Source organism: Hippopotamus amphibius, chromosome 13 (assembly GCF_030028045.1).
Source record: "Hippopotamus amphibius kiboko isolate mHipAmp2 chromosome 13, mHipAmp2.hap2, whole genome shotgun sequence".
NCBI lineage: Eukaryota > Metazoa > Chordata > Mammalia > Artiodactyla > Hippopotamidae > Hippopotamus > Hippopotamus amphibius.
This window is the reverse complement of record NC_080198.1, coordinates 48,070,250-48,097,959: the sequence shown is the minus strand read 5'-3', so window position 1 is coordinate 48,097,959 and position 27,710 is coordinate 48,070,250. Positions and strand designations below refer to the sequence as shown.

Genomic DNA, 27,710 nt, shown 5'->3' with positions numbered 1-27,710 from the left:
TAAATTGACATAAGAGATTAACAGGAGAAAAACAAATTTAATTTCCTGCATATGGGAGCCCCGTAAAAATATGAGACTCAAAGATGTGATGGATACAGGAAGCTTTTATACCTTTTAGGCAAAGAAACAATACATTTGTGAAGCACTGACAAGGCAAAGGGGCTTGGGCTTGGGGTAATAAATTGGTGAAAAAGTAACAAGATTTGTTTATACAGCCCTCTTGGCCCTAATTTCCCTGTCTCTGGTGACAAGGATGCCTTCCACCCTCCTGGTACAGGGAGGGTGCCTTTCACATGGGAAATTTATTTTCTGCTTCCAGGGGGACAAAGGAGGGTCACAGTGTCCTTTCTGCACTGGCTGTTTCTCAAGTACCTTTAATTCAAAATAATCACTATGCCAGAGTAGCATATTATGGGGTGGCATATTCAGAGGAAATCAGGCCATTTGGGGGGAAAACTGCACAACAACAGAAAACAGAGAGAATTACAGTGCTCTACTGAGCAGTTGGACTTACTATGAAAAATACTCAAATCATAGCCTTGAACTGGGATGAGCTTTGTGTCCTGTGGCCCCGGAACTGTCTCCTTTGGTCACCCTCAGGCCAGCCCATCCTTCCACCGTCAGAGTCCACTCTACCTGGAGGCTCCAAAATTGGTGACTTCCAAGGCCCACGGGTGTCTTAGGTGTGAACTCACTGTCCCTGTAATCTGGCCTCAGACTTTCTCTCTAATATACCCTTTCTTCTCCCGTCAGTGTCTTACCGGGTCTCACCTCTTTCTGCTTTTTCATTTTCCAAGGCAGGTGCGCTCCTCATACACCTGAAGGCACATACTGTAAACACCTAAGACCTAGGCGCTGCTAACGGGGGCAGAACAGAGGCAGTGCCAGGCAGCCCTGTGAGAAAGGGTGAGTGGACCTGCAGTCAAGCCCACCAAGAGGGTTCCCAGCTTCTGAATCCTTCCCAGGACTACGTCCGGGAGGTCAGTTTTGAGCTGTGCCCGGACAGATGGAGGGCACTTCCAGCAAGCAGATCGAGGGGCGCCAGGAGGGAGAGGGGACCTTCCAGGTAAAAGGGACAGCTTCTTATGAAGAATAATGGTGAGCACCATTTCCTCGTATACAACTAGAGGTAATATATCTTGAAAGCGTGTTTGAAGGTTTTGACGCGGGAGCTCAGGGGCTGGTACAGCCTGACTGAAGTGGTCCTCTATGGGGGAAGGCCGGCTTCTTCCACTGGGCATGCGCAGGAGGCCGTGAGGGAGGAGCCAGGGCAGATGTCATTTAAGGGTACAGTCTTGCAACTGCTAGTTTTGGAGACCTGATGCACAGCACAGAGATTATAGTCAACTGGTATTGTATTGTAAACCTCAAAGTTCCCAAGAGACTAGATCTGAATTATTCTCACCCCAGAAAAGAAATTATACTTGTGTGTGATAATACAGGTGTGTGTTAATGCTATGGCGGTAATCATATTGAAATCGATAAGTACCGGGAATTCCCTGGCGGTCCAGTGGTTAGGACTCCATGCTTTTACTATGGAGGGCATGGGTTTGATCCCTGGTCAGGGAACTAAGATCCCACAAGTCACGTGGCGTAGCCAAAAAAAAAAAGAAGAAAGGTAAATATCACATCAAGACGCTGTAGGCGGTAAACTTACAGAAGGCTATACATCAATTATATCTCAATAAGTTTTTTTTAAAAAAAGAGAAAAAAGGATAATGGTGAGCAAAAGGCCTTATATGCTAAATACCAATGTTATTATAATAATGATAATAATAAGAGTTGACTCTGTGCCAGGCTCTATATTAAGTGTGCTTCATATATTATTTAATCCTCATAAAAATATTGTAAGCATTCTCCATCTTACAGGTTTATCTGCACCAGCATGTAAGCTTCATGAGGGCAGCAGAGGTTTGGGTCAGTCCTGCTTGTTCCCATGTCCCAGCGTCCAGCAGAGTGCCTGGCACACAGGAGGTGCTCAATACTTGTTGACTGGCTGAGGAAAGAGGGAGTCCAGTCACGTAGGTCATACTGTCCCTCTTGTGCACTTAGGAAACTGAGGCCCAGGGTTAAGGGAATTGGCTACTTGACGCCAGGCCTGCAACAGGCGCAGTGGGAGTGGATCCCAAGTTTTTGGACTTTCTCTTCTGTGAGGGGGAGACACTCCTATCCTCCCCGCAGTGCTGGCCCCAGCCCTGTGACTCGCTGTACAAAAGCATGTGACAGGGAGGGAGCCAGATGCATTTGGGATCTTGTGGTTACAACGGAGAAGGTTGGAAAGGGAAGTTGAAGGGGGTGTGTGTGTGTGTTTGTATTTTTATTTAGAAGGCTGGGAGAGTGGATGACTACATCTTTTCAGCCTGACCAAAGTTCATACCCATTTCAAGGCCAAGTGCAAGGCCCTGTGTTTCAGGAAACTGTCAGCTGGTGTTAGAACTTGGGCTAGACCTCAGGGCCCTCCAGCACTGCTAAAGGACCTCCCTTTGAGGGGGTGCCCTTCAGGGACCCCTGTCGGGGGGAGACATTTATGGGGAGCTCCTGAGCACCTCTGGACCTTTCCTATGTCCCAGTGGATGGTGTTTCAGGCTCTCCACTGAGTTTGTCTTGCCTTTCAGACTGAGGGGTAAGCAGGTTACTGTGGTCTTAGGAGTGGAAAGTGGAAAGGAGGCCATTAATCTGCATCTGAAGTATTACAGAGGGGCTTGGGGAGGGATGCGAAGGTGACTGGGCTGCTATTATCTAACTCAAGTTCTCTGAATGAGAAAGCACCTTTGTTCAAGGGCCGGGGAGGTGGGGGCTGGGGGGTGGGGTGGAGGTTGGGAGGTGGTTATGTGCTCCTAGGGGCTGCTCCAACTTCACAACTGTCTGTAGCTCCCAGGTGCTCTGAGGGAGAGCGGGAAATCTAAATGAAGGGACCGTGGCAGTAGTGGGGCAGCCTGGATTTAGCACAGATACCGAGTTAAGAGTTACTAGCAGCCTGAGCTGGCCAATGTGTAACTTCCTCATTTGTTTGGAAGCAGAGTGTGGAATGCCAGCTTTTCAGGGTCGCTTTTAGGGGGGGTTAGTTTTAATTTTCAAGGCCACACTTCCTGTTTCCCCCAGTCCCCCTGACTCTCTTTTTTTAAATTAATTAATTTCGTGGCTCTGTTGGGTCTCTGTTGCTGCGTGTGGGCTGTTCTCTAGTTGTGGTGAGGGATGGAGGGGTGGGGGCGGCTACTCTTTGCTGCGCTGTGCGGCTTCTCATTGTGGTGGCTTCTCTTGTGGAGCACGGGCTCTAGGCACATGGGCTTCATTAGTTGCGATGCATGGGCTCAGTAGCTGTGGCACGTGGACTCTAGAGCATAGGCTCAGTTGTTGTGGTGCACAGGCTTAGTTGCTCTGCGGCATGTGGGATCTTCCCGGACGAGGGATTGAACCCGTGTCCCCTGCATTGGCAGGCGGATTCTTAACCATTGTGCCACCAGGGAAGTCCCCCCCTGACTCTTTATTCACCTCATCTCTCTGGGGTGTTTTGAACACAGATTTTGGTATCAGACTTGGCTTTGTGCCTTCTTTGGAGAAGTCAGTTTTCTTTGATTAAACCTGTTTCCTGATCTGTAAAATTGGGATCATAATTATACCTCCCTCACTGGCATTGTTAGGGACATTTGATGAGAAAATGTCTGAGAAGGGCTTAGCACAGGGCCTGGCACATACCCAGTGCTCAGTGGATGGTACCTGTTATCACACAGCTGCCTGGACTACTCTCATTCGAAGAGAGCAGTGCAGAAAGGGCAGTCTGTGGCACATGTGGAGGAGAAATCGTGCCCACCCCTGGCCACCAGCTGGGAGCGGGGGCCTCTGTATGGCCTTCCTCTTTGGAGGTCAAGTGGTTGAGACTCCACGTCAGAGCCAGGGGTTGAGATGCATCCATCTTGGCCCTTCAGCGATATTTCTTAAGCATCTTCCGAGGACCTGATGGTTTTAGGGACTTGGAACTTCTGCCCTTCAGGGCCCAAACCATCTGCACACTATGCAAGACTAAAATGTGCTGGAAAGCTCTCAGCTCACCTTTCCCTGAGAGTGATTTTCTTTAGTCTGAGTTTACATTCTTCCTCCTATTTATTTATTTATTTATTGGAGTTAAAATATTCCTTCTCTTGTGAAGTTATGGGGACAGCACACCTTTATTTGTTTATTTATTTATTGTAAAGATGGTACCCTTAAAAAAATGTTCTGATTTGGCACATTAAGGAGTTGGCACCCTCATTTAGGTTGCCTTCAGTTTCTTTTCTGCGTGTGCAGATGTTCCTGCTTGTCAGTTCCAGAAGTCTAGGAGCCATTGATCTGCGGGATTATTGTTTGCCTTTAGCATTTCTGAATCTCTGGGACTATCATTTCACAGGTGAAATGGTGCTGTTTGCTGGCTGTTGAATTTTCAACAGGTGCTTGTACGTTTGGGTAAACGTCTTTCTCCTTTGTTTTCCCCAAATAGCCAGCAGCTTTGGCAGTTTTATTTTGGTTGGAGTCATCTGGTTGTTTCTGGTTTGCACTTTGTGTGGTTGGCTTTTATTAAATGTGTGTCCTTCTCTGAGGGAACGATTGACATTTCTTGGGTTTCCCAGAGATGGCCAGAAAGCCAAACCACCAGCAAAATTGGCTAGTTTAAATGAACCCCCCCCACACCAACCTTTTTTCTTCTCCCATTTCTCCAGCTTAATCATCTGTTTCTGATAAGTAAAGAACCAGAGACTCATTTATTCAGGCAACAACGCTGAGTCCTCAGTTGCAGAAATAATAAAACTTAGTAAAACTTAGTATCTGCCTTAAGAGTTCAGGCTCCTGGGGAAAGGCAGAAAAACAGTGCCTAGCATGGAGCTTTTATGACCTAGCACAGGGCCTGCAACAAGGAGCTTATGGGGGAAATGTGTGTGGAAAGAATGATTAGATCCTAACTTAGCATTAAGTGGTTATAAAAGCTACACGCAGGGTTTGACAGAGGCATTCAGAGCAGGAGTGGTGGCTTAAGCTGGGGTGAGCATGGCAGGTGACAGGTTTGCAGGGCTTTAGAGTGTAGGGTGGGGAGAAGGGCCATAGAATCTGAAAGTCCTTTGGAACTTTCATGGAAATTGTGCTTGAGAGGAGGTGGGAGATGGTGAAGGCCTCATGATCCTGGAGGCTTTTTTTAATTTATTCATGGCTGCTTTGGGTCTTCGTGGGTGCGTGGGCTTCTCAGTGCAGTGGCTTCTCCGGTTGCAGAGCACAGGCTCTAGGTGTGCAGGTTTCAGTAGTTGCGGCCCGTGGGCTCAGTAGTTGTGGCTCACGGGCTTAGTTGCTCCACGGCATGTGGACTCTTCCAGGACGAGGGATTGAACGGGTGTTCCCTGCATTGGCAGGCAGGTTCTTAACCACTGCGCCACCAGAGAAGTCCCCTGGGGGCTTTTTTAACCTGGGCACAGCACGTGATCTGGTGGATCTGGGGACCGTCTCGATGATGGCGAAGAGGAGGCCGAGCGGGAGCTGGGTGAGTCCGGGGCAAGGAGAACTAATAACGAGGCTGGTGTGGTAGCAGCCCAGGCTGACGAGGACGATGTCCCAGAGGGTGTGTGTGAACCCAGCCTGGGGACAGCTCTTCCGGGGCCTGCATGCCTCTCAGGGGAGACAAAGCTGAGGGTGAGGAGGGGAAGAAGTGACTTGCTGTAGGGCACTTTGGGTGTTTGTGCTTGGTTGCATGAATTGTTTTCGGCCCAAGCCTTTGTTCTGCAAACTGGGAATGGCACACACAGGATTCGTCTGGGGCCCGCATGTGTGGCCGCCTAGAATAAACGTGGAAAGGGTTCTTCCACCAGAGGTGTCGGATGGGAGGGGCAGGACCCCCGATAGGGACCCTTGTGAAGTTCTAGAGAGGGGTGACATTGGCAAGCCATTCTCACTTCCTTCCTTTCTAGGGAATGAGAGAAAGAACGCCAACGACTTAGGCAAAAGGTGGAAAGTTCTGGGAGGCTGCTACTGTCTTTGGCAACCAGGGAAGGGACAGGGGAATGTGGGCTTGTGGGGCCCCAGAAGGCCCTCCTTCTGCCTCTCCTCTCTCCGGGTACAGGTACTGTGGGCGCTCACCCAGCGTGATTTCTTCTCAGGGTTGGGGGTAAGGCCGCACGTACCCCTCTGGAGCCGCCTACCCAAGTGGCCACTTCCAGAGGAACTTTTCCCGAAGTCCCAGTCCAAAACCTCCCAGGGAGGGGGACTCCCTGGCCTGCAGGTCTGGCACCCGGAGCCCATGGGAGGCCCTGGGCCTGCCTGCGCACACGTGGGCCCATCCTTGCAAAGGAGCAGTCGCAGGAGAGAAGGCTTTGGGCCCATTTTCAGATGTTACAGCGCTGATCCCTCCCACCCTTCGTTCAAGGCCTTGAATCACAGATTTTTTTCTCAGCTGCTTAACTGACTGGTGAGTTCAGGGGTCCCCTGTGAAAACAGGCAAATCCTAGGGCCTTGGTGTTTCCCCCTTCCCCTCAGGGCGATGGTTTTTTGTTTTTGTTTTTAAATTTTTATTGGAGTATAATTGATTTACAATGTGTTAGTTTCTGCCGTACAGCAGAGTGAATCCATTATACATATGCATATATCCACTCTTTTTTATTCTTTTCCTGTATAGGCCATTAGAGAATATTGAGTAGAGTTCCCTGTGCTATACAGTAAGTCCTTATTAGTTATCTATTTTATATATAGTAGTGTGTATATGTCAATCTCAATCTCCCAATTTATTTCTCCCCCTCCTTTCCCCCCGGTAACAGATTGTTTTCTACATCTGTCACTCTATTTTTGTTTTGTAGATAAATTCATCTGTACCGTTTTTTAGATTCCACATGTAAGCGATATCATACGATATTTGTCCTTCTCTGTCTGACTTACTACACTCCGTATGACCCCAGGGCTATGTTTTTAACAAAATATTTTCTCTTTGCTGGGTAAACAAAGCAAAGGTTCTTTCTGTAAATGTTGCAGGGATCACGCTCAAATAACAGACGGGGACCGCCACCAGCCATACCGCTCACCTGAACCTTCATGAACCGGCTTCTGGTCCTGGCTTTCCTGCCCACCCACAGGTGGTGTGGACCAGGGTGCTGGGTGGAGGCAGGAGTCAGCCTGGGTCTCACCCCTGGTGCTCACCAGTGTGTGACCGTGGTCAGGCCCCCGAATCTCTGAGCTTGGGGTTCCTTGCTCTGGAAATTTTAGTCCAACCTTCTCCCTTTCTGAAATCCTTTCTATTTGTATAATTTTGGGAACATATTCACAGAGGTGTTGTATTATGTTCCTAGGTCTGCAGTAAGAAATCGTGCAACCACAAACTGGGTGACTTAACAAGAAAGGTATTCTCTTCTAGTTCAGGAGCATCTTCCCCATTTTTTCCAGATCTACTCCTCAAAGATCACCATTCTTATTCATTTCTTAAGTGTCTTTCCAGAAATTCTCATATAGATCAAGTCAGTACATACACGTACACAAATCTATCCTCGCATTCTCCAAGTTGTTCTACAAATTGTTCTCCAACTGACTTTATTCACCTTCATTGCATATTTTGGCACCTCTTCCTCTTCCTGTAGATATGCCTTATATTTTTTAACTATAGTGTTCCGTACATTCTTTATATAAACGTCTCCACTTGCTGGACTTTTGGATTTGTATCCTTTTTGCTTTGACAAAGAATGAGGCAATTAACATCCTCCTGTACGTGAATGAAATGTCTGCAGAATAAATTCCCCCAGCTGTGTGAAAAGTTTGTGCATTTCTGTAGACAGTTGCTGCCCCACTCAATCCTGCCATCAGCTGTATGCGAGAGTGATTCCCCACCATTAGCTTGCTACTGTTGCTACTTAAGATGTTATGAAACTATTTCCAGGGCTTTTTTTTTTTTTTTTTTTTTTTGGCTGCGTTGGGTCTTTGTTGCTGTGCACGGGCTTTCTCTAGTTGCGGCGAGTGGGGGCGGAGGGCTACTCTTCCTTGCGGTGCGCAGGCTTCTCAGTGCTGTGGCTTCTCTTGTTGTGCAGCTGTAGGCACGCGGGCTTCAGTAGTTGTGGCATGTGGGCTCATTAGTTGTGGCTCACGGGCTCTAGAGTGCAGGCTCAGTAGTTGTGGCACATGAGCTTAGCTGCTCTGTGGCATGTGGGATCTTCCTGGAGCAGGGATCGAACCTGTGTCTCCTGCATTGGCAGGTGGATTCTTAACTAGTGCGCCACACTTCAGGACTTTTTGATGTATGGAAGTTTTAATTTTTTTAAACATTAAAAAAAAATATTTATTTGGTTGCAGCAGGTCTTAGTTGTGGCAGGCAGGCTCCTTAGTTGTGGCATGCAAACTCTTAGTTGCCGCATGCATGTAGGATCTAATTCCCTGGCCAGGGAGCGAACCTGGGCCCCCTGCGTTGGGAGTCTTAACCACTGTGCCACCAGGGAAGTCCCATGAAGTTTTAAATTTTTAATGAATTCATAGCTATCACTGTTTGGTTTCTGCTTTTGGTATCATTAGAGTGGCTTTCTCAAATGTGAAGATTACATACATTTTTTTCATTGCATTAAAACCTCGAATTTATGTCATTCAAGAATCAAAAAATACAGAAAGGTTACAATGAAAAGACGGGGTTAGGTCTCTCCCCTCCTGCCTCCATCCCATACCCCAATAAAGGTAAATAATTTTATTTCTGGTGCATCCTTCCAGAATTTCTTTATGCATATAGAAGCAAATGCAAATATATGTTGTTTAGTCGTCCCATCTTTTAAAAATTTTGCACAAAATGGAGCATAATGTACACACTATTCTGCATTTGCTTTGTGCAAATATATTTTGAAGGTTATCCCAGATCAGTAAATACAAAGCATCTTCATTCTTTTTTTTTCTTTAAACCTGTGTAATACTTCATTGTGGGGGGGCTGTGCTATAATTTATTAAATCAGTCCTCTGTTGATGGACATTCAAGCTGGTCCCAGTCTTTTATTATTATAAACAATCTGACAGTGAATAATGTTGTACATCTACCATTTCCTGTGTGTGCAATCAGTCTGTAAGGCTGATTCCCAGAAGTGGAACTGCTGGGTCAAAGGCCTGATACATGTGGCACTTGATTAGATCTGACCAAGTTTCCTCCTGGAGCGGTTGAAGATAATCTAAAATTTGTAGCTATAGTTTCTCTTAGTGCTTTTTTGGTTTCTTTTTCTCAATGCTTTTTTAAAAATGAGATATTTGCATATAATAAAAGGCACAGATTTTAAGGGTGCTGTTCAATGAGCTTTAACCAATGTATATATACCTGTGTGACCACCACTCCAATCAGAGTAGAGAACATTTCCATCCCCCAGAAAGTGCACTCACCCCTCTTTCCAAGTCAGTAGTCCTCCCTCCTTCCCTAGGCAACCGCTCTTTTGCTCTTTTAGATTTGCCAGTTCTAGAACTTCAGCCAAATGGAATCACACAGTATATACTCTTCTGAGTCTGGCTTCTCTTGCTTAGCATAATGTTTTTGAGGTTTTTTTATGTTGCTGTGTGTGCCAGCAGTTTCTTTTCATTGCCGTGGTGTCTTTTTGACACTAGCACTTTTTTCATTGACTTAGAACGAATTTTGGTATATGATGTGTATCAGTTTTCTACAGCTACCATAATAACTGTCTACAAACTTAGCGGCTTAAAACCACAGAGATTGGGACTTCCCTGGTGGTCCAATGGTTAAGACTAAGCACTCCTAATGCAGGGGGCCCGGGTCTGATCCCTGGTCAGGGAGCTAAATCCCTCATGCCGCAAGTAAGAGTTTTCATGCCGCAACTATGAGCCCACATGCCGCAACTAAAAAGATCTCACATGCTGCAACTAAAAAGATCTCACATGCTGCAACTAAAAAGACCCCCACATGCTGCAACTAAAGATCCCACGTGCCACAGCTAAAGATCCCACATGCAGCAACGAAGATCCCATGTGCTGAAACTAAGACCCAGTGCAGCCAAATAAATAAATAGTAATAATTAAAAAAAACCATGCAGATTAATTACCTCACAGTCTGTAAGTGAGAAATCTGGGTTTGTGTGGCAGGTTTCACAAGGCTGAAATCAAGGTGTTGGCTGACTAGGCTCTTACAGGGAAGGTCTGCCAAGAATCCTCTTCTAAGCTCATTCGTGTTGTAGGCAGGATACAGTTCCCTGAAGCTGTAGGACTGAGGTTCCTGTTTCCTGACTGTCACCCAGGAGCCTCTGTTTCCAAGGCCACCTACATCCCTCCCCACGATGCCTCCCCTCCATCTTCAAGGCATGAAGTGATGGGGCTAGTCTTTCTCAGGTTTCACACCTGCTGCTGCATCTCTCCAGCCTTCCTCTTCCCCAGCATCTTTCTGACTCCAGCCAGAGAAGGTTTTCTGCTTTAGAGGATTCATGTAATTAGATTGAGCTCACCCAGATAAGCCAGGATAATAGCCTTGTCTTACAGTCTGTAATCTCGATTACATCTACAAAGGCCCTTTTGCCACACAATGTAATGCACTGACAGGTTCTGGAGATTGGGGCATAGACATCCTTGGGGCAGGGGGGTGTGGGGTGTGTGTGTGTGTGTGTGTGTGTGTGTGTGTCCGTGTCCATTATTTGGCGTATCAAATGGTGTGAGTTAGAAATTTAACTTCTTTTCCAGATATTTTACCAGTTGTGTCAACAGATTCATTCTTTCCCTGTTTTTGTTTTTTTACTATTTTTTAAATATTTATTTATTTATTTATGGCTGTGTTGGGTCTTCCTTGATGTACACGGGCTTTCTCTAGTTACAGCGAGCTCAGGCTTCTCATTGCAGTGGCTTCTCTTGTTGCGGAGCATGGGCTCTAGGTGCGTGGGCTTCAGTAGTTATAGCACTCGGCCTCAGTAGTTGTGGCACTCTGGCCTTAGGGCACTCAGGCTTCAGTAGTTGTGGCGTGAAGGCTTAGTTGCTCTGCGGCACGTGGGATCTTCCCGGACCAGGGATGAAACCCGTGTCCCCTGCACTGGCAGGCAGATTCTTAACCACTGCACCACCAGGGAAATCCCAGAACCTTTTCTTCTTCATGCTTGCTTTGCAAGGTCAATAACAGTTTTATTGACTTGTATCTTGCTTTTTCATGTCTTTGCTCTGTTTGTTAAGGGAATAAGCAGGATGGAAACTTAAGGTTCTTTACTTACGGGGAAGCTATGGAGCAGTGAGCTAGTTTCTAGTTGTACCTCTGCAGGCACTAAACGGAGGATATACGGCAACCTGTGACCCCATGACCTATGCCAAAATATGGTGCAGAAGTAATTCCATGAGAACTTAGCTCCTGATGGCAGATGTTACTCATCTCGACGTGTTAGATGTTGCGTGGGATAGAAAGACAGCACGGTGCTCAGAGGTACGAGTAAGATAGTGCAAGGAACTTGGAAATGGCACCCCTTCCCCCCAGGAGAAAAAGAAAGAAAAGCAAAGAAAACAAATTGGAGTCCCCAGAATGAGTTCTGATTTTGGATTCTTATCCTGGACTGTCTGTACCTGCCTTCCTGGGGGGAGCAGGAAGGAGTCGGTTTTAAGAACTGCCGTCTCTGGCCTCAGTTTGGCACTGTCTCTACACCCAGCTTTCCAGAGTTGATCTTGGATCATCCACTACTTTGGGGATGTTTTGAAAGGATTTTAATTAAAAAAAACAACAACAACACACCACCACCAAAACCCAAAAAAAGTAAAAACGTTTGCTGTTAAGATGTCAAGTCGTATCCAGATAAGGGACAGAGGAAAAACCTCTCTCTGCCCCTTTCAGTTGCCCTGAGCCCACCCCAGTTTGCAGTTTTGCTCCTATAAATCAGTTATAGAACTTCATGTTTATATACACAATGACACTATAATGGAAAAGAATTGAAAAAAAGAATATAGATATATACATATATATGTATAACTGAATCATTTTGCTGTACACTTGAAACTAACACAGCATTGTAAATCAACCATCCTTCAATAAATGAAACAAAATAAACACACACACACACTCCAAACACAAAACTACAACTTGCATCTGCTTTATTTCAAACTTGCTTGTTTGAAAACCTCCCCGGTGCGTTTGCATTTTTCTTGCATCTGCTTCCTCCATTGCTGTCAGGCAGCCCTGGCCACCTCCCAACAACTGGACCTTGAATCCTCCTAGGGACGTAGTGAAACAGCAGAAGCTGACTCCACCCCTGTGAAACTGCCTTTACGCTCTAATCTTTTAGCTTTGGCCCCGCTGCCAAAACTGAAAGTGCAAGGGTGTGAGTGCTCGGTGCCAGCCAGTGTCACAGCCTGCGGGGTAGGGCTGCCTGCTGACTGTTTGTTTAGCCTCTGCCTTGGCTCTTCAGAGTGGAGGCAAGCTCCCAAAGTCAGCCCACCTAGGTTTGGATTCCAGCGCTGCCACTGCCCCCCGGGACTGTGGGGGCGCTTACCTCTCCTTGCCTCGGTTCCCCGTATTGTGTCGAATGAGGACGCAATCAAGCCTACCTCCTGGGGCTTCTTGAAATGAAATGACATGATGATGCAAAGCACATAGTAGGTGCTCACTACATATTCCTTCTCAAGGGTATTGGCATTACGGTAAATTATCACCACTTGTATTTAACTGTTTCACTGCTCACTTGTTAAAGAAAAGACTCAACAGCCGAGCCCTAAGTATTCCAAGGCAGAGATAAAAAGCATTCTTCCCTGCAATGAGGATGTAACTGTCAGTAAATCCTACTGAGAAGCAGGAAGACTTCCGCGTGGTTGGCAGTCCCCCTTTCCGCTGTCACATGATTGCACCAAGAAAAAGCAGAGGTGTAAGTGGATGAATGTTTGATGTCTACTCGCATAACACTAAGAGCTCACTCGGTTTCTAGAGGAGTATGAAAAAAATTCTGACATGAACAGTTTTTATCGTATTTGTAAATACAGTGGAAACGTTTTGTGTTTGAATTCTTCAATTAACCCCTTAAAGAGTCTCACTTGAATAACATTTACGGTCTGATTATGAAGGTGACACATTCTTAGGCAGTTGGGAATTCAGAAGAGCACGTGGAGGAAAATTAAAACCCTACCTAATCCCAGTGGCGTGGATGTTAACATTCTGGCGTGTTTTCAATGTGTTAGATGAGTTTAAAATTTAATTTGGGATTATACACCTTTTTATGTAGCCTGTATTTTTGATTTACTAACTTAGCCTATCATTAAATGTTCTTTTACAACATGACTTTAAACATAGCTGTGTGGTGTGCTACCATATGGATGTTGTATAACTGATTCAAAATCTGTTACACATTATGGAATATTTAGGGTTATTTCTATTTTCTCACAGTGACAAACATCCATGAGGCTAAATATATCAGCCATGTAGCATATTTCCCCTGTAAGCAGGACATGACTGCTCCACCATTTGGGGTTGTTCTTTGAAGTATTTCCCAGTGATACTTTGTTGTTTTGTTTTATTTTTTATTTTTATTTGTTTATTTTTTTGGCGCACAGGCTTAGTTGCTCCACGGCATGTGGGATCTTCCTGGAGCAGGGATTGAACCCATGTCCTCTACATTGGCAGGCGGATTCTTAACCACTGCCCCACCTAGGAAGCCCACCTTGCTGTTTTAATTCTTCATTTCTTTGCTTACCAGTGACGGTGGTCCTGGGTATCCACTCTCCATGTATTTGACAATTACTTGTATTCCTTTGTGAATTTTCTGTCGTGGGCCTTACACATCTTGGTCAGGGTGTTGGTCCTTTGTTGCAGTGAAAAGGTACTTATAAAAGAGGGGTACTGGGAGTTCCCTGGCTGTCCAGTGGTTAAGACTCAGTGCTTTAACTGCTGTGGGGCTGGGTTCAATCCCTAGTCAAGGAACTAAGATTCTGCAATGCAAGCTGCGTGGTGCAGCCAAAAAAAAAAAAAGAGGGATATTAACCCTTTGTCACTTGTTACAGCCATTTCCTTTTTCTAGTTGTCCAGAAATGGCCAGTTTAAAATTATTTATTGGACACCTGGCTGGCAATATTTGAAAGAGAAACATGTTTTTCTCTAATCAGTCAAGTCTTTAAATGTTTTTCACGTTCTCTGCTGTCATCTCTGTATGAATGAGAGCCGTAGAATTGAGAGATTATTTAATGCAAAGTCTAGGTGGGATTTCGTATTCTGACTTGGTTAGCAGTCACACGCCGCATTCTGGTACAGCCCTGCCTGATGAGCACAGGGACGCAGTTCGAAAGCCCAATAAGCTCATACGGGTTTAAAATAAGCTACCACTTCTATCTGCCTGAGTCTGCTTCCCCGGCCCCCAAACCCCTCGCCAAGATATGAAATGACACACACAATAAGAATTATTCTCTATCCAAGAACTGTGCCGGTCAAGAAGGCCTTTGATAGATTCTGTGACCCCACAGGGGCGGGGCCTATGCAGCCACCTGAAGTATCCTCATTTTTAAGACCCTCCCACTGCCCTGCCTGTCCCGCTGCCATCTTGGGAGGATAAAATTCTAAGGGACATCTCTTCTGACCCCCACCTTTTTTTTGGAGGGGGGCGGCTCACACCTTGTGGCTTGTGGGATCTTAGTTACCCGACCAGGGATCAAACCCATGCCCCCTGCAGTGGACGTGCAGGGTCTTAACGACTGCACCTCCAGGGACCCCCACCTTTTCCCTGCCTCCTTGGCAGCTGCTTCTCGGGGCTCTCCAAGGCCTCTCCTCTCCACTACCTTGGTTCAACAAATTCCTGAGGCCCATCAGGTGGGCAGGGCTCCAGGCCCTTCTCTCCAACCACTCAGGTCACACCAGAGAGAATCAGTAACAGGCAGCCTGCCTGAGTCTGGCATTCAGATTCATTACACCACGAATATTGAAGTGCCTGTCTGTGCTAGGCCATAGGGCTACCAAATGGATAAAACAGGAGTTATGAAAGAGGTCTGTGCTTCCTGGGGGACACAGACAGGTGAGCAGCCAATGGCAATCTCAGGGACAAATACTCCGAGGCATCTTTTACTAGTACTTTTAGGAAGAGAGGAGGGTGGGAGGGCCAGTGGCGGTGGCCCCGTGCCCCAGCCCCTTGAGGCCTTTAGGACGGCACCTCCCCTCCCCTTTCCTACTTCCTAAGACAGTGGAAGAACTCTCAGCTCCTTGTATGAGTAAGTGATGCAAGACAGGGTCAAGGGCAGAAACTTGGAATTGGGGTCAGAACAGGGGAACGCCCTTAGCAGATCCTTAGGCAAAATGACTTAAACCGCTTTAAGCCTCAGTTTCCCCCTCTGAACAGTGAGGACAGTGCCTCCTTCTGGGCTGCTGTGATGGGTCAATGAGAGAGGGATACTAGCTGCGGCTATGGGAAGAGCTGCCACTGCCTGCCAGCTTTATGTCGTCTGGTGCATGGAAGCAGCCTCCTTGCTCAGGGCCTAGCTGGTCATTGACACAGGATGAATGGAATCATTCTGGCCACTGCTCCTGAGGTCAGAAAGGAACTGAGGAAGGAAGGGGCTCATCAGAGCAGACAGCTGGTCTGGTCCCCTGGGCTGTGAGGGGTGTGGTCAGGGTGAGCCCTGAGCTGGTGGGAGGGGCCGAGAGGAACAACCTGCCTCTCTAGACTCTGAGCGATGCAGATGTAGAGGGGAAAGAGGCCCACGCACGCAGGCAGCCAGCCTTTCCTCTGTCTCCTCACAGGATGGACCCCATAGCTTACGCCGAGCTGCTGAAAGAATCTGGCAACCAGGTTTTTAAGAATGGGAACTTCTCTTTGGCCATCAGAAAGTACGACGAAGCCATCCAGATTCTCCTGCAGTTGTACCAGTGGGGGTGAGTATTTGGATTTTTCCCTGCCTTTTGTTTGCTGTTGGTAGTGTTTTTAAGGCAAGGGGGACTCACTCTCTTGCTTTCGTTTTTTTCTCATTTCTTAACACACCACCTAGTTTCTGTTTCCTTCCTCCTCCCACTTTCTATTTATCTTTTCTGTAGTGTCAGCTCATGGACTAGAGGAGTTCGGGAAACAGAAAGTGAAACACAGGGGACTGTTGATAAACATTACAACACTCCCCCTTCCGTCTGGTTCCAGGATCAGAGTTCCCGGGATGACTCAAGTCCCCAGGCCCCTCTAATTGTCATTCATTTCATCTTGTTTATCCGTGCCATCAACCCCCTGGCTACAGAGCACACCACCGAACTAAGCCTCACCTCTCCCCCTGTCCCTTCAGCTTCTAGCAGACCTGTTCCCAAACATTTCAGGATCACGACCTGCTTACAAATCATGGAGGACCCCAAAGAGCTTTTGTTGTTGTAGTTTGTAGCTATCGATAAAGCCCATATTAGAACTCAAAACTGAGAAACACTTAAAATATGTATTTATCTATTTTAAAACATCCGTAATAAACCGATGACTTGTTAACGAAAGCATCCTTTTTATGAAAAATAACTCTTTTTCAAAACGAAAAATTTAGTGAGAAGAGTTTTACATTTTTGCAAGTTTCTTTAATGTCTGTCTCAATGGACGACGTCTGGCTTCTCACATCTGCTTCTGTGTTGAGTCTGCTGTGATATCACATGCCAGGTAGCCTTTGGAAAATTCCGCATCCACGTGTGAGAGAATGAGTGTGAAAAAGGCACGTACTGTTTTGGTATTATTGTATTCGTTTCCTGTTGCTGCTGTAATAAATGACCACCAACTTAAGTGGCTTAATACAATACACATTTATTATCTTACAGTTCTGGAGGTCAGAGGTCTGAAAGGAGTCTTATGGGGCTAAAATCAGGGTGGCGGCAGGGCTGGTTCCTTGTGGAGGAGACTCCACTTCCTTGTCTCTTTCCTCCTTGAGGGGCTGCCTGTATCCTTGGCTTGTGGTCCCTTCCTGCATCCTCAAAGCGCATCATTCCAGTCTCTGCTTCTGTCATCACATCGCCTTCTCCTCTGCTGTGGCCAGCTCCCTCAGTCTCCCTCTCATACAGACCTTTGTGATTGTATCATAGTCCGGAGTAATCTCCTCCTCTCAAGATCCTTAAGTTAATCCCATCTCCAGAGTTCCTTTTGCCATAAAAGAAAACATTATTTGGAAACCATTATTCAGCCAACTACAATTGTGAAGATATTCTGACCTTGGGGACCTCCTGAAATGGTTTTGGGGACCCCCAGAGGTTCCCAGGTCATACTTTGGGGACAGCGTTAGTAGAGGAAGCAGAGGTTGGCATTTGTAGATTGGCATGCAGCCTAAACTTGTACCAAGAAATGGCACAGAGTTGAATTCCCGACACATGGCTCCCACCTCCTCCCTCCTATCACCTTGGTGTCTACACTGCAGCTGGACTTGAACTGACTGTAATTGGCCTGAGCCTGTATAGTTCTGTTGTTCTGCCCCCTCTTGGCTCAGATCAGAGCTATGTCAGAGCTGGGCCTAGAGCTCCTCATTTGGGGGAAAACATTGACCTTTCTTGAAAAGGTGGTGTTGTATTGATGCCAGTGAAATCCGTCTAGGGGAACGGACTCGTGATCTCCGGAAGAAAAGAATTTCTCCTTGGGATCAACAACAAGTCATTGCTCGGGTGTAAGTCACAGAATAACAGTTTATTAAGAAGAGAGCACAAACAGCTTCTGGCACAGACACCAGAAGAGGGTAGAGAGACCCCAAAACAGGCTATAAGTCCCATGATTATATACCTTTCTTTTAGGAGTTAACTAGCTCACAAGATTCAGAATTTCTCCTTGCACGTTCACAAACATTCAGATAATCACCAAAGAGCTCTAAAGTTCAGTGAATGCCGTCCTGCACCTGTTAACCATCACTCTGCTTCTGTTTACGTAATTAGGAGAAAGGGTCCTAAGCGTCCTAAATTCCGAGGCACATGAAATGTATACAGCTAGGCCCATAAATGTTCCTAACTGGGTGTTTTTTCTGCTTAAGCTTATCCCGTTCCCATCACACGCCTGTCAGTATCGTGGCTGTGGCTATAGACTGACCACACTATGAGTACTCAGGTCTCAGCGCCACCCCTTGCTGGCTGTGTAACGGGACACCTGCCTGCATCTTCCCATGTTGCCTGTCATGGGACCTTCCTGACACAGTTCCCCGTGCCCATCACCTTCCTGCCACTGCCAGCGGACATAGGGGTTTAGGGGCTTGTGGTTAGCTGAGCAGGTGCTCTCAGGAGAAGGGGACTGAGGGAAGCAGGCTGGGGCAGGGATGGTGTCTCCGCTGGAGTCAGCTGCAGCTGGATCCCCTGGGGAGCTTTGAAGCCTCAGTTGTACTGCAGAGCTGTCCCACTTGAACACAAGGAGGCTGACCTTTTGATTCCCGTGTCAGTCAGTCACTGGTGGTAGGCTGTCTGGCCCTCAGGAGTTGTCCTAGGGAGTGGGGCTGGATTAGTCAGCTCAGGCAGCAAAAGCAAACTACCAGTGACTGGGTGGGGTAAACAACAGGAATTTACTCCCCACAGCTCTGGAGGCTGGGAAGTCCGAGGCCCTGGTGCCAGCCATTTCAGTTCCTGGTAAGTGCCCGCTTGGCAGCAGGCCACGTTCTCACTGCGTCCTTGCATGGTGGAGAGAGAGAACAGAAACTCTCTGCGGTCTCTTCTTATAAGGGCACTAATCCCATCGTGAGGGCCCCACTCTCCTGACTTCCTCTAACCCTAATCACCTCCCCAAAGGCCCCGTCTCCGAATACCATCACTCTGGGGGCTGGGGCTTTAACATATGAATTTTGGAGGGGGCGACACAGTCCATAATGGGGGTGTAACTTCCTGGGGAGAGGGCAGCTCCCATTAGGCTGAGGCTAAATCTCTGGAGAGCGGGGCACTAGGAGACCCTAGCTGCGGCCAACGCTTATTCCTGCTGGGTTGGCTGCACGGCCAGGGTGTCTGGGCTGGGCACATGGCACCTACTCCACTGTGGTCTCGGCTCCATTGTCAGTTACCCTCTGACGGCCCCACTGCCTCTCCTGTGCTTCTGGGTCCTCATTCTTCACTGAGAGGGAATGATGAATGGTGAGAGGAGCCAGTTACACAAAGCACTGTGGTAGGGACATAGCAGGGGGGAATTTCACTTTGCTTTATTTTTGTGAGTATTTGTATTACCTAGCTTTTTTATTTGCATTATTTTTACAGTTAAAGTATTCAATAACAAAAAAGCATTAAAAAAAAAAAGCAGCATAAGCCTTGCTGTTTCACCTTTTGTGTCTTGAATTCAACAGCACTTGGGCTTCTGTTGACCTGTTATGGTATATTTTGTGTTTTGCTTCTTCCAGGCTCGTTTCAGCTCTAACCTTGCAGCTGTATGACCACTAGGCCCAGGCAGGAGGGGCCCTGCCCTGCCATGCTTTACAGGCCTGCTATGGGCATCCTCCAGCTGTACCCTCCCCACAGGTGGGAGTCGGGGGCCAGGGGCTTTACCTACCCAGAGCCCTTGCCCCCCCTTTCATCCACACTGTGGGTACCAGGACCCTGGAATTCTTGTCCATGGACCCTGCTCCTAGGGCCTGCACGGGCCTCTTACCTGCAGCCCACTCTTTGGAGCACGGTCCAAGGTCAGGAATGTGGACAGAGCTTGGGATTGTGTCTCCTGCATTGCACAGTGAGGGCTGAGATAGAAAGCGAAGAGGGAGTGGGCAGGGGTGCTGGCCTGGCTCGCTCCGCCGTGACACAGTGCGTGCAGTTCTAAAGTTGAAGCTTGCCTTTCAGTTATCATAAAGTGGAAGGCTAGAACATATTTTATCGAACATCTGCAAGCTTGGTTTATGGCCTTCAAATCCTTAGACTAGCACTGTCCAATAGGACTTTCTGTGATGATGAAAATGTACTATAGTAGAGAATTTGGCTATTGAGTACTTGACAGGTAGCTAATACAAATAAGGAACTGAATTTTAAATTTAATTTTAATTAATTTAAATTTAAATGGTTACACGTGGCCTGTGGCTACTGTATCGGACAGGGATTAGCCACATGGTGTGATGGCCTCCTTTTGCACTCTGGCCCTGGGTCCTGCACACGTTTGGGTGGCCCTGCCTATGTAGTAGAACAGTGCTCATCCTGCATCTTTTGCGGGGTCTGTGGGGACAGTGTGGCCACGTGTTCTGATGAGCTCTGTCTCCATTCAGCATGAGCATGGCTCCCACCGTGTCTCTTCTCTGTGAGGGCTTGGTAGGAATTCCCATCCTCTCCATCCTTGGGACCAGTCATCCTTTTTGCGGCATCTTCACCAGTGATCTCTAAAGGATAAAAAGACCTGTGGAGATCAGTAGAAGGTAGACCCAAGGTGTTGAGAACATTTGTCACGGAAAGATGGGAACAGAGGATGCGGGAGTGAGGAAGGGAGATTGGGACATTGCAAACGCTCCACGCTTTCCAGGCTGTGAGGGTCAGATGTCATGGGCATCACTGGGACACTTCCTGCCGAAGCCCCATCGCCACGGCAACAACCAGCACCAGAATGGTAGTCTTCAAGGACTAGGTTCTGTGTTTGCAAGACGATAGGACGATTTACCAACTGCCAATTTGTCCTTTCTCATAGGGCTCCCCCCAGGGACTTGGCTGTGCTGCTGTGCAACAAATCCTATGCGTTTTACAACCTCGGGAAGTGGAACGAGGCCTCCGTGGCTGCCAAGGAGTGTCTCCAGTGGGATCCAACCTACGTGAAGGTATGGTGACTGCCGGACGCTGTGGCTGCTGCCTCCTTCCCCTTAATCTGCCTCCTTCCCTTCCTTCTTTTTAAAATGGAAACTCTAGGAGTGCTTCTCATTTAACTCTGTTTGCACTTAAGACAGATGTGCACAGAGCATGTATGCAGTATCTGCAGGAGAGTAAGAAGGATGGCGGCCAAGTGTTGAAAGGCATTTGCAGGGGAGAGGGGAGCCGGGCCTCTTGGCAGATGGAGTCCAGTGGAGATCCTGATGGAGCTCATTTTGTTCTGATGTAGTTGCACCAAAACTCATAGTCTGTTCCTGTTCTTTGATGTTTGCAAGTTTCACTCTGTCTCCTTCGTGGCCATTAGAATTCCCCAGGAAAGGGGATTTATGGAAATCCTTATTTCTTGGAGTTTCTGCTTCTAATCACAGAAGGGAGGCTCCACAAAGACTTCTTTCTTCATCTGTTGAATCTCAGGTGCCTTCAGTTCAAAATACTCCTTGTGCCAAAGTATCACATTTGGGGATGATGTATTCTGATCCCCTTCACCTCCCTCCAAAATAAAAGTTGAAACTTAGAACTGAGAAAAGCAAAGAAACTAGAAATTCTGTACTAGCTTTCCTTTGATCATTATCTAAGGTTTAGACTTTTAAATGAAGGTGAAAACTAATCAGTAAATAATCAGAGATGTGGCAACAAGTGGCATTTCAGGTGCTTCCTTTCTTATGAACCCAGTTGGTGAACACTTTGTGTTATCTCAGACAGAAAATTGTTTTGGAAGCTGCTCATACTGGTTCATTTCCATGGTCAAAGTGGGGAAGGCAGTACGTATCATTTCGTTTCTTCTGAAGAATTTGGCAGTTTGTATACAAGCAAAACTAGGCCATTTTCCTCTATTAATCATTGCCATTTTCCTCCCTCTACAGAAACCAAAAAAATTTTTTGGCCTCTGGTGTATATTGCCTATAATACGGGGCTGGATAAATCTCAGTGCTTACCATGACCGTTGGAAACTGTGTTTGCCTTGACTGAAAGGAGCAGGGAACAGCTCCTGTGCTGACACGAGAACACAGTATTCACTGGATTGGTTTCATTCCCCTCTTCTTGCTCAGGCTGTGATTTGAACCACACATGTCATTGGAACCAAGCCGGCTGCCTTCTCGCTGGGTCATATGTTAGATGCTATATATGTCATGGACTTGAAAGGGATTATTTTCTTTGCCATTTACGAAATGACAGGAACAATGGGGAAATCTTGTATCCAGAGCTTGTTGGACCTCTGTGTGTCCCTAGAAGTCAGACTCCTGCAGTCCGTTTGCTCGTGGCCTCCCGCTTGCCTTCAGCAGCAGATCAGAAGAGATGGGTGTGTTACGGTTTTGCTTGTTTTCGTTGCAGGGATACTACCGAGCTGGTTATTCCTTGCTGTGTTTGCACCAGCCCTATGAAGCAGCTCACATGTTTTTTGAGGGCCTGCACCTTGTGCGGGGCAGCCAGGACCGGACCCAGGTGGCTGATTTCTTGGTGGGCGTCTTCACCACCATGGGCAGTAAGTCAGGACTGGGGGAGGCCTGCCCTCTTTCTCACTTTTAAAGTCCTTGTGATTTCTTTGAATGGCTCCTGGGAACTCGGGTTTCTGGGGAGATAATTGCAGGGTGTTTTTCTTTGTGGCTTATTTGTGTCATTTGAATGAAACTGGTTTTTACACTAGAAAACACATGGGAAGCTTTGGTGGCTCGGGCCTTTGTGAAAACAACTGTGTCTCTTTCCACGAATCACTTAAAGCTGTCCTGATTTTCCAGTTTTGTTTCAGATTTCTTAAGTTTTCTGTGCTGCTAGCCATAGGGATTTCCCTCCTCATACAACATGTGTTACGTGATTTTTGCATGCATTTCTCCAGTGGGTCGAGAACATGTTCCCGTTTGCTATGAAAACGGTCTGAAAGGGATGAGGGAGGGTCCTGTGGCAGCCGACAGTCTGCAAGGGACACACTGGGTTGGGGGGGTGGGGGGCAGTTTGCATCGCTCGTTAGGTTATTAGTCTGAAGACCCGGCCCCTGAGACGGCTCTGTCAGTGGCCTGGAATTGGCAAACACAGACAATTATGACACACAATGTAATATGCTCCCTGCCAGGGACAAAGGAGCTCTTGCCCTGGTTATCACCGCACCGTCTAAAGTTCTGCCAGTGGCCAGGCTGTTGTTTTCAAATACTGTTTGATCAAATTTACGATTGTACTCATGTAGGATGTGCCACTGATGTATGTTCTGCCGCTGAGACAGCATCCATAGCAGCACGTGTTCCGATTCTAGAGATGCTAAAACGTGAACAATGGCACGCGTTAGAATTGCTGGACAGGGGTCTCGGCTCTCAGGAATGTGGAAATCACTGCTGACGACAGATTCAACTGATAAAGATCCCGCTGTCCCCACTGCGACTGTGGGAAAGCAGCTTTTGTGGTCTGTGGATGGGAGCCTACAGATTTGGGGCAAGTTTGGCACAGAGAGGGGGAAAGAGTAGTGTCAGGCAGTGGGTGGGAAGGGGTTAGAGATGAGCTCAGCCGTGTCTCCCAGCAGAGAAGTAGGTGTCCAGACGGGTGCTAACGGGTGTCCAGACGGGTGCTAAAGGCTCTCCCATCAGCCTTTTGCCAACAGTGACTAAAGCCTGCTTTTCCCTTTCCTCTGAACCCGATGGCTTGACCCATTCCCCACACTTCCTCATTGTTCTCTGTGTCTTTTACAAGCCAGGCCAGAGTTCTTCTTTCAGAAGCCAGGCCAGAGTTATGGGAATTTCAGACAACTGTCTCTTGGTGACTCTCCCTCTAAGAAATCTGGATCCTGATTGGGGGGAACTTAACAGGATTCCTTAGGGTAAAGCATCTCAGACTTTTCTACCAAAGTATGCCTGTCTGGAGGATGAATGTATGTCCATGGCCCGTTTCTAAATGTTGAAAAATATATTTATGAAAATTGTATATCCTTTTATACATGTTCATTTTGCTATTTACTCATGTTTGGAAATTGATAACCCTAGAAGAGGCGCCATGTCATTCTGGTCCCGACCTGCCGCCTTGGATGTTCCCGTCCACGGGTTTGCAGGGTCAGGAGATGCAAAATGTTGACAGGCCACTAGGTTGAAAGAATGCAAATGGACTCAAAGAGCTGCCCCATCTGGGTTCCCGTCTTGGTTTTGTCATGAACCAGCGGCATGAGAAGCTACGAAGCTTGACCTCATTTGTCATAGTTTCTCACTGTTGGATGAGAATAATATTTGTTACATCTTTCTTAGAGGAAGTGAGTTGCATAACTTCCCCTAAGGGCTGGTCTTCTCCTCCGTAAATGAGGTAATAGGCACTGCCTTCTTGGTTTGTTTGAGGGATTAATATAACATATATCACTGGGTTCAGCTGACAGAGAAGCTACGTGAATGCTAGCTCACATTATGCTGCCTGAGGGGACTGACTTTCCCCCGAACCTAACATGATTGCCGCTTCAGTTATATAGGGCTTTGTCCTTTGAAGAGGCCCTTCTTTTTTATTTTATTTAAATTTTAAAAAATTTTTGTATAATTTTTAAAGGTGACTTTCTATTTACAGTTATTACAGAATAGTGGCTATGTTCCTTACGTCGTACAATCCATCCGTGAGTCTGTCTTAAACCCAGGAGTTTGTATCTCCCACTCCCCCACCCCGTGTGGCCTCTTTTTCTTGTTTTCTCGGCCTTGGCGCACAGCTTGCAAGATCTTAGTTCCCCCACCAGGGATCAAACCCGTGTCCCCTGCAGTGGCAGCGTGGAGTCCTAACCACAGGACTGCCAGGGGAGTCCCAGTTCTCTTTTCTTTTTGATGTCTTACATTTATCACTTATCTATGTGTGGTCTTAACTAGAGGACCTTTGCCTAGATGTTCTAGGTTTTCCCAAAGTTAAAATTTCTAAACTCTGCAACTTTCTTTCAGGTGACCCTATTGTTTTGCAAAGCTTCTTGCCCTGTTTTGATCATGTTTTCACTACTGGATTCTCAACTGAAGTGTGGCAATCTGTAATAGAAAAGTTGGCGAAGAAAGGATTATGGCATGTAAGTGAAAGGAGATGGCTCTCTTGTGGGAAAGTACATTCCTGATTAAATGATTTTTTTCTGCTGGCACTGGGGGCTTATTATTTATTTATTTATTTATTTATTTATTTATTTTTAGCCTTTCTACTAGTCTACCTTTATTTGTAAAAAATAATATACAACTAAGGCTAATTTGATTTTTAAAATCAAAGTTCATTTAATGATAACGTACAGTTTATAATAAAATGGTAGTAAAATACTGACAGCTGCTAGTTTAAACGAAGTGTCATTCTTGTAAAAATCATGTTGCATGTAAAATTTAATTAGAAAATCGGGGGATTATAATTGCTCATCTGCAAAGCCAGAGTAACTTTTAAACTGCAACTTCATCAGAGATGGAAAGTCACTGACATATATTAGTTTTCCAGTTTCCATTTTTGAAGCCACAGAAACACTCAGTTTGTGGCAACCTCACTCTTGGCTGTGTCTCCACTGTCATCAAAGAAATGTAAAGTCCAGATGCTACTGGTGATGTGGAATGAGGAAAATAAACAATTGCCTGTTCGTCTTCATAATCCTCTTTATACAGCATTTGCTAGCTGGGGCCTGAGGACCTGCCTGTGCTTCTCAGAGCATTTCTGTATGACTTCCAGGGACTGTTACCCTCAGGTAGCAGCCAGGCTGTAGGACCTGACCCCAGAGCCAGGAATCCATAGGATGGAGGAGCCCAGTAGACTGTGGAACCTGGGCTTCAATGCCACACAGGGGCCTCCCTGAATCCAAATCCTCCCCTGTCTAGACTGGGCTAATTCCCTCCTCTCTGAGCCTCATTTCCTCGTCTGTAAGTTATAGGATATAAACCTATTCCCTCCCAGCTGTGGTGAGGATTAGACGTAATGACCAACAGCACCTGATATGAATATCATTACCTGATATTATCATCAGCTAATACCTAATGATAATGTTCAGTGCGGGCTTACAGGGTGCCAGACACTGAGCCAAAGGGGTTTTATAACACCTGGCACCTGTATGCTCAGTGCCCAATGGGTAGTAGCTGTTGTTGATGGCAGCCTATAAATGCTCTTGAGAATGGACTGGCCCAGGCTGGGAGTTTGGTTAGAAAGGGCCTGCAGGCTTTCTAAAGGCAGGCAGTCCAGAAGAGTCACCAAAAGCAAGGGCAGCCTATAAGGACTCTGGATCCAGGGAGGCCGGATGACCTTAGGTTACAGGATTCTTCAGTTTTTGAAAAGGTCATGGGAATCAAATGAAATTTATGGGACTCTCTGAGCACACACACACACACACACACACACACTCACACACACAATTATGAGTGTAGCTTCAGGGAGTTCATGTGAACCCCCTGAAGTCCAGCCATGGACTCCCGGAAGCTCATCCCCATGTTACAGTCTTGAGCACGTGGCACTGAGGGGGAAGAAAGCAGGCTTGGCTCTTGGGGAACCGGGAATCAGAAATCCGGCACCCTGTTAACAAAAGATCTGGGGGTCTTCTCTTTTCTGATAAGATGGGTAAGCTAAGAGATCTTTCTAGCTTTATTAAAAAAAGTTCCGAAGTTCTGTGATTCCAAGTATTAGGGTAGGTCCGTGAGTGGGAGGCGCTAGGCCTTATTAGCAGGAAAGCAGTTCTGTTTACAGCCCCCAGGAAAGAACCTTTTACGTCTCCTCTTCCCCTTGTGGGATGACCGTAAGTAAAGCGCCATAGCCTGTAGGTGGGGAGGCAGGGAGTGGGAGCCCAGTAGCTCCTGACAGGCTGTCACCCAGCCAGCCAAGGAGGCCCAGGAATCCGGCCCAAGTGGTGGTCCCGTATCCTACCAGCCGTGGGGCCCAGGCCATTTTCAAACACTGCGGACAGAGGCGCCTTATAAAAGCCCTGCCCGCCATCAGGATTTGTAGAGCCCTGAACCTGTCATCTGGGCGCGTCTGGGCAGTGGGGCCTGTTTAGGGTGAGCAGTTAAGAGTGGGCATCAGACTGAGAGAAGCTGGAAGCAGGATGTAGCCACAGGCTGAGTTCTCGTGGTGCCACGCCCACCGGCAAGAGCATGCGTGAAGGAAGTGTGTTCCCAGACTCGGTCTCCAGTCATGGCCACGCCAAGCCTAGAACTCCTGGCCCAGCTCGTGTACCTGGATGATCCCAGGAGGAGCCTCCCAGGATTTGCTCTGTGTGGCCTAGGGAAAGTTGCTTAACTTCTCTAGGATTCCGTTTAGGGTCAGTGGTTTAACAACAGGCTTTCTGAGAAAAAAAAAGTCCTGATCTGTGGCATTTGCCACTTTCTATAGCGTAAACGCTGTCGATCTCAGTGGCCAGTGTCAGTCGACTGCAGGACTTGGATTTGGGAAGAGGTGTGCGTCGTGAGATCTCCCTCGGATAGGAGCCACCCCAGCACACCACTCGATAGGGTCTCATGGACCCCAAAGAGCACTAATGTGCTAAAGAATGAATTGGGATGGGCTATTTCAAAAGGATTTGATTCTTCTGCTGGCTAAGCTTTAAGAACGTCGCAGGAAGTTCCTTCACCTGCCCCTGTGCTCTCCCAGTGCTGCCTGCCATCGGCTGCTCCTGTCCTCAGCAGGCTTGGAGGAGACGTGGGGAGAGCTTAGCTCTCGGCCCCAACAGCGAGCTCGCCAGACAGAGACACTCATTACCCTGGCTCAGGCCGGAGCGCTTGGCAGGTGGCTTAGAGAAACAGACAGGGCGAGAGGGTGTCCTGTTTTGTTTTTTGTTTCCGTGTTTTAAAGCCGAAGATTACTTTTGTGCTAATAACCCGTGTGGAGAACATTATTGTTCCAGCTTTTTCTGTTTCTCCCCTTTCCTCAGTCATTTCTGCTTCTGTCAGCGAGAAAAGACCGGCTACCAAGAAATCTCCACGTCCCAGATTTATCGCTGAAAAGTCTCTTTGAGGTAAAGTGGCTTCTTTTTATTTTAATTCATTATCCATGGTTTCTTATTTATTTATTTATTTATTTATTTATTATTTATTTATTTATCTTTAGCTCTTTTGCTTTACACTCTTGTGCCAGTTTCTGCTGTACAGCAAAGTGAATCAGCTGCATTTATACGTAT

General features: G+C 47.0%; 1 protein-coding gene across 3 annotated transcripts in view; it reads left to right on the top strand.

Annotated features, from left to right (window-relative positions):
* TRANK1 (tetratricopeptide repeat and ankyrin repeat containing 1) overlaps positions 1-27,710 on the top strand; it is an 86,456-nt gene that overhangs the window by 3,937 nt on the left and 54,809 nt on the right. For 2 of the 3 annotated variants that reach the window (XM_057706041.1, XM_057706042.1), the window contains 5 exons: positions 15,644-15,775; positions 20,469-20,595; positions 21,977-22,127; positions 24,532-24,650; positions 27,465-27,548. In XM_057706041.1, the coding sequence (XP_057562024.1) occupies positions 15,645-15,775; positions 20,469-20,595; positions 21,977-22,127; positions 24,532-24,650; positions 27,465-27,548 (612 nt within the window). In that variant the 5' untranslated portion in view covers position 15,644. Of the gene's footprint in view, positions 1-15,599; positions 15,776-20,468; positions 20,596-21,976; positions 22,128-24,531; positions 24,651-27,464; positions 27,549-27,710 lie in introns of those variants that run through there. The other variant, XM_057706043.1, reaches the window with a different exon arrangement.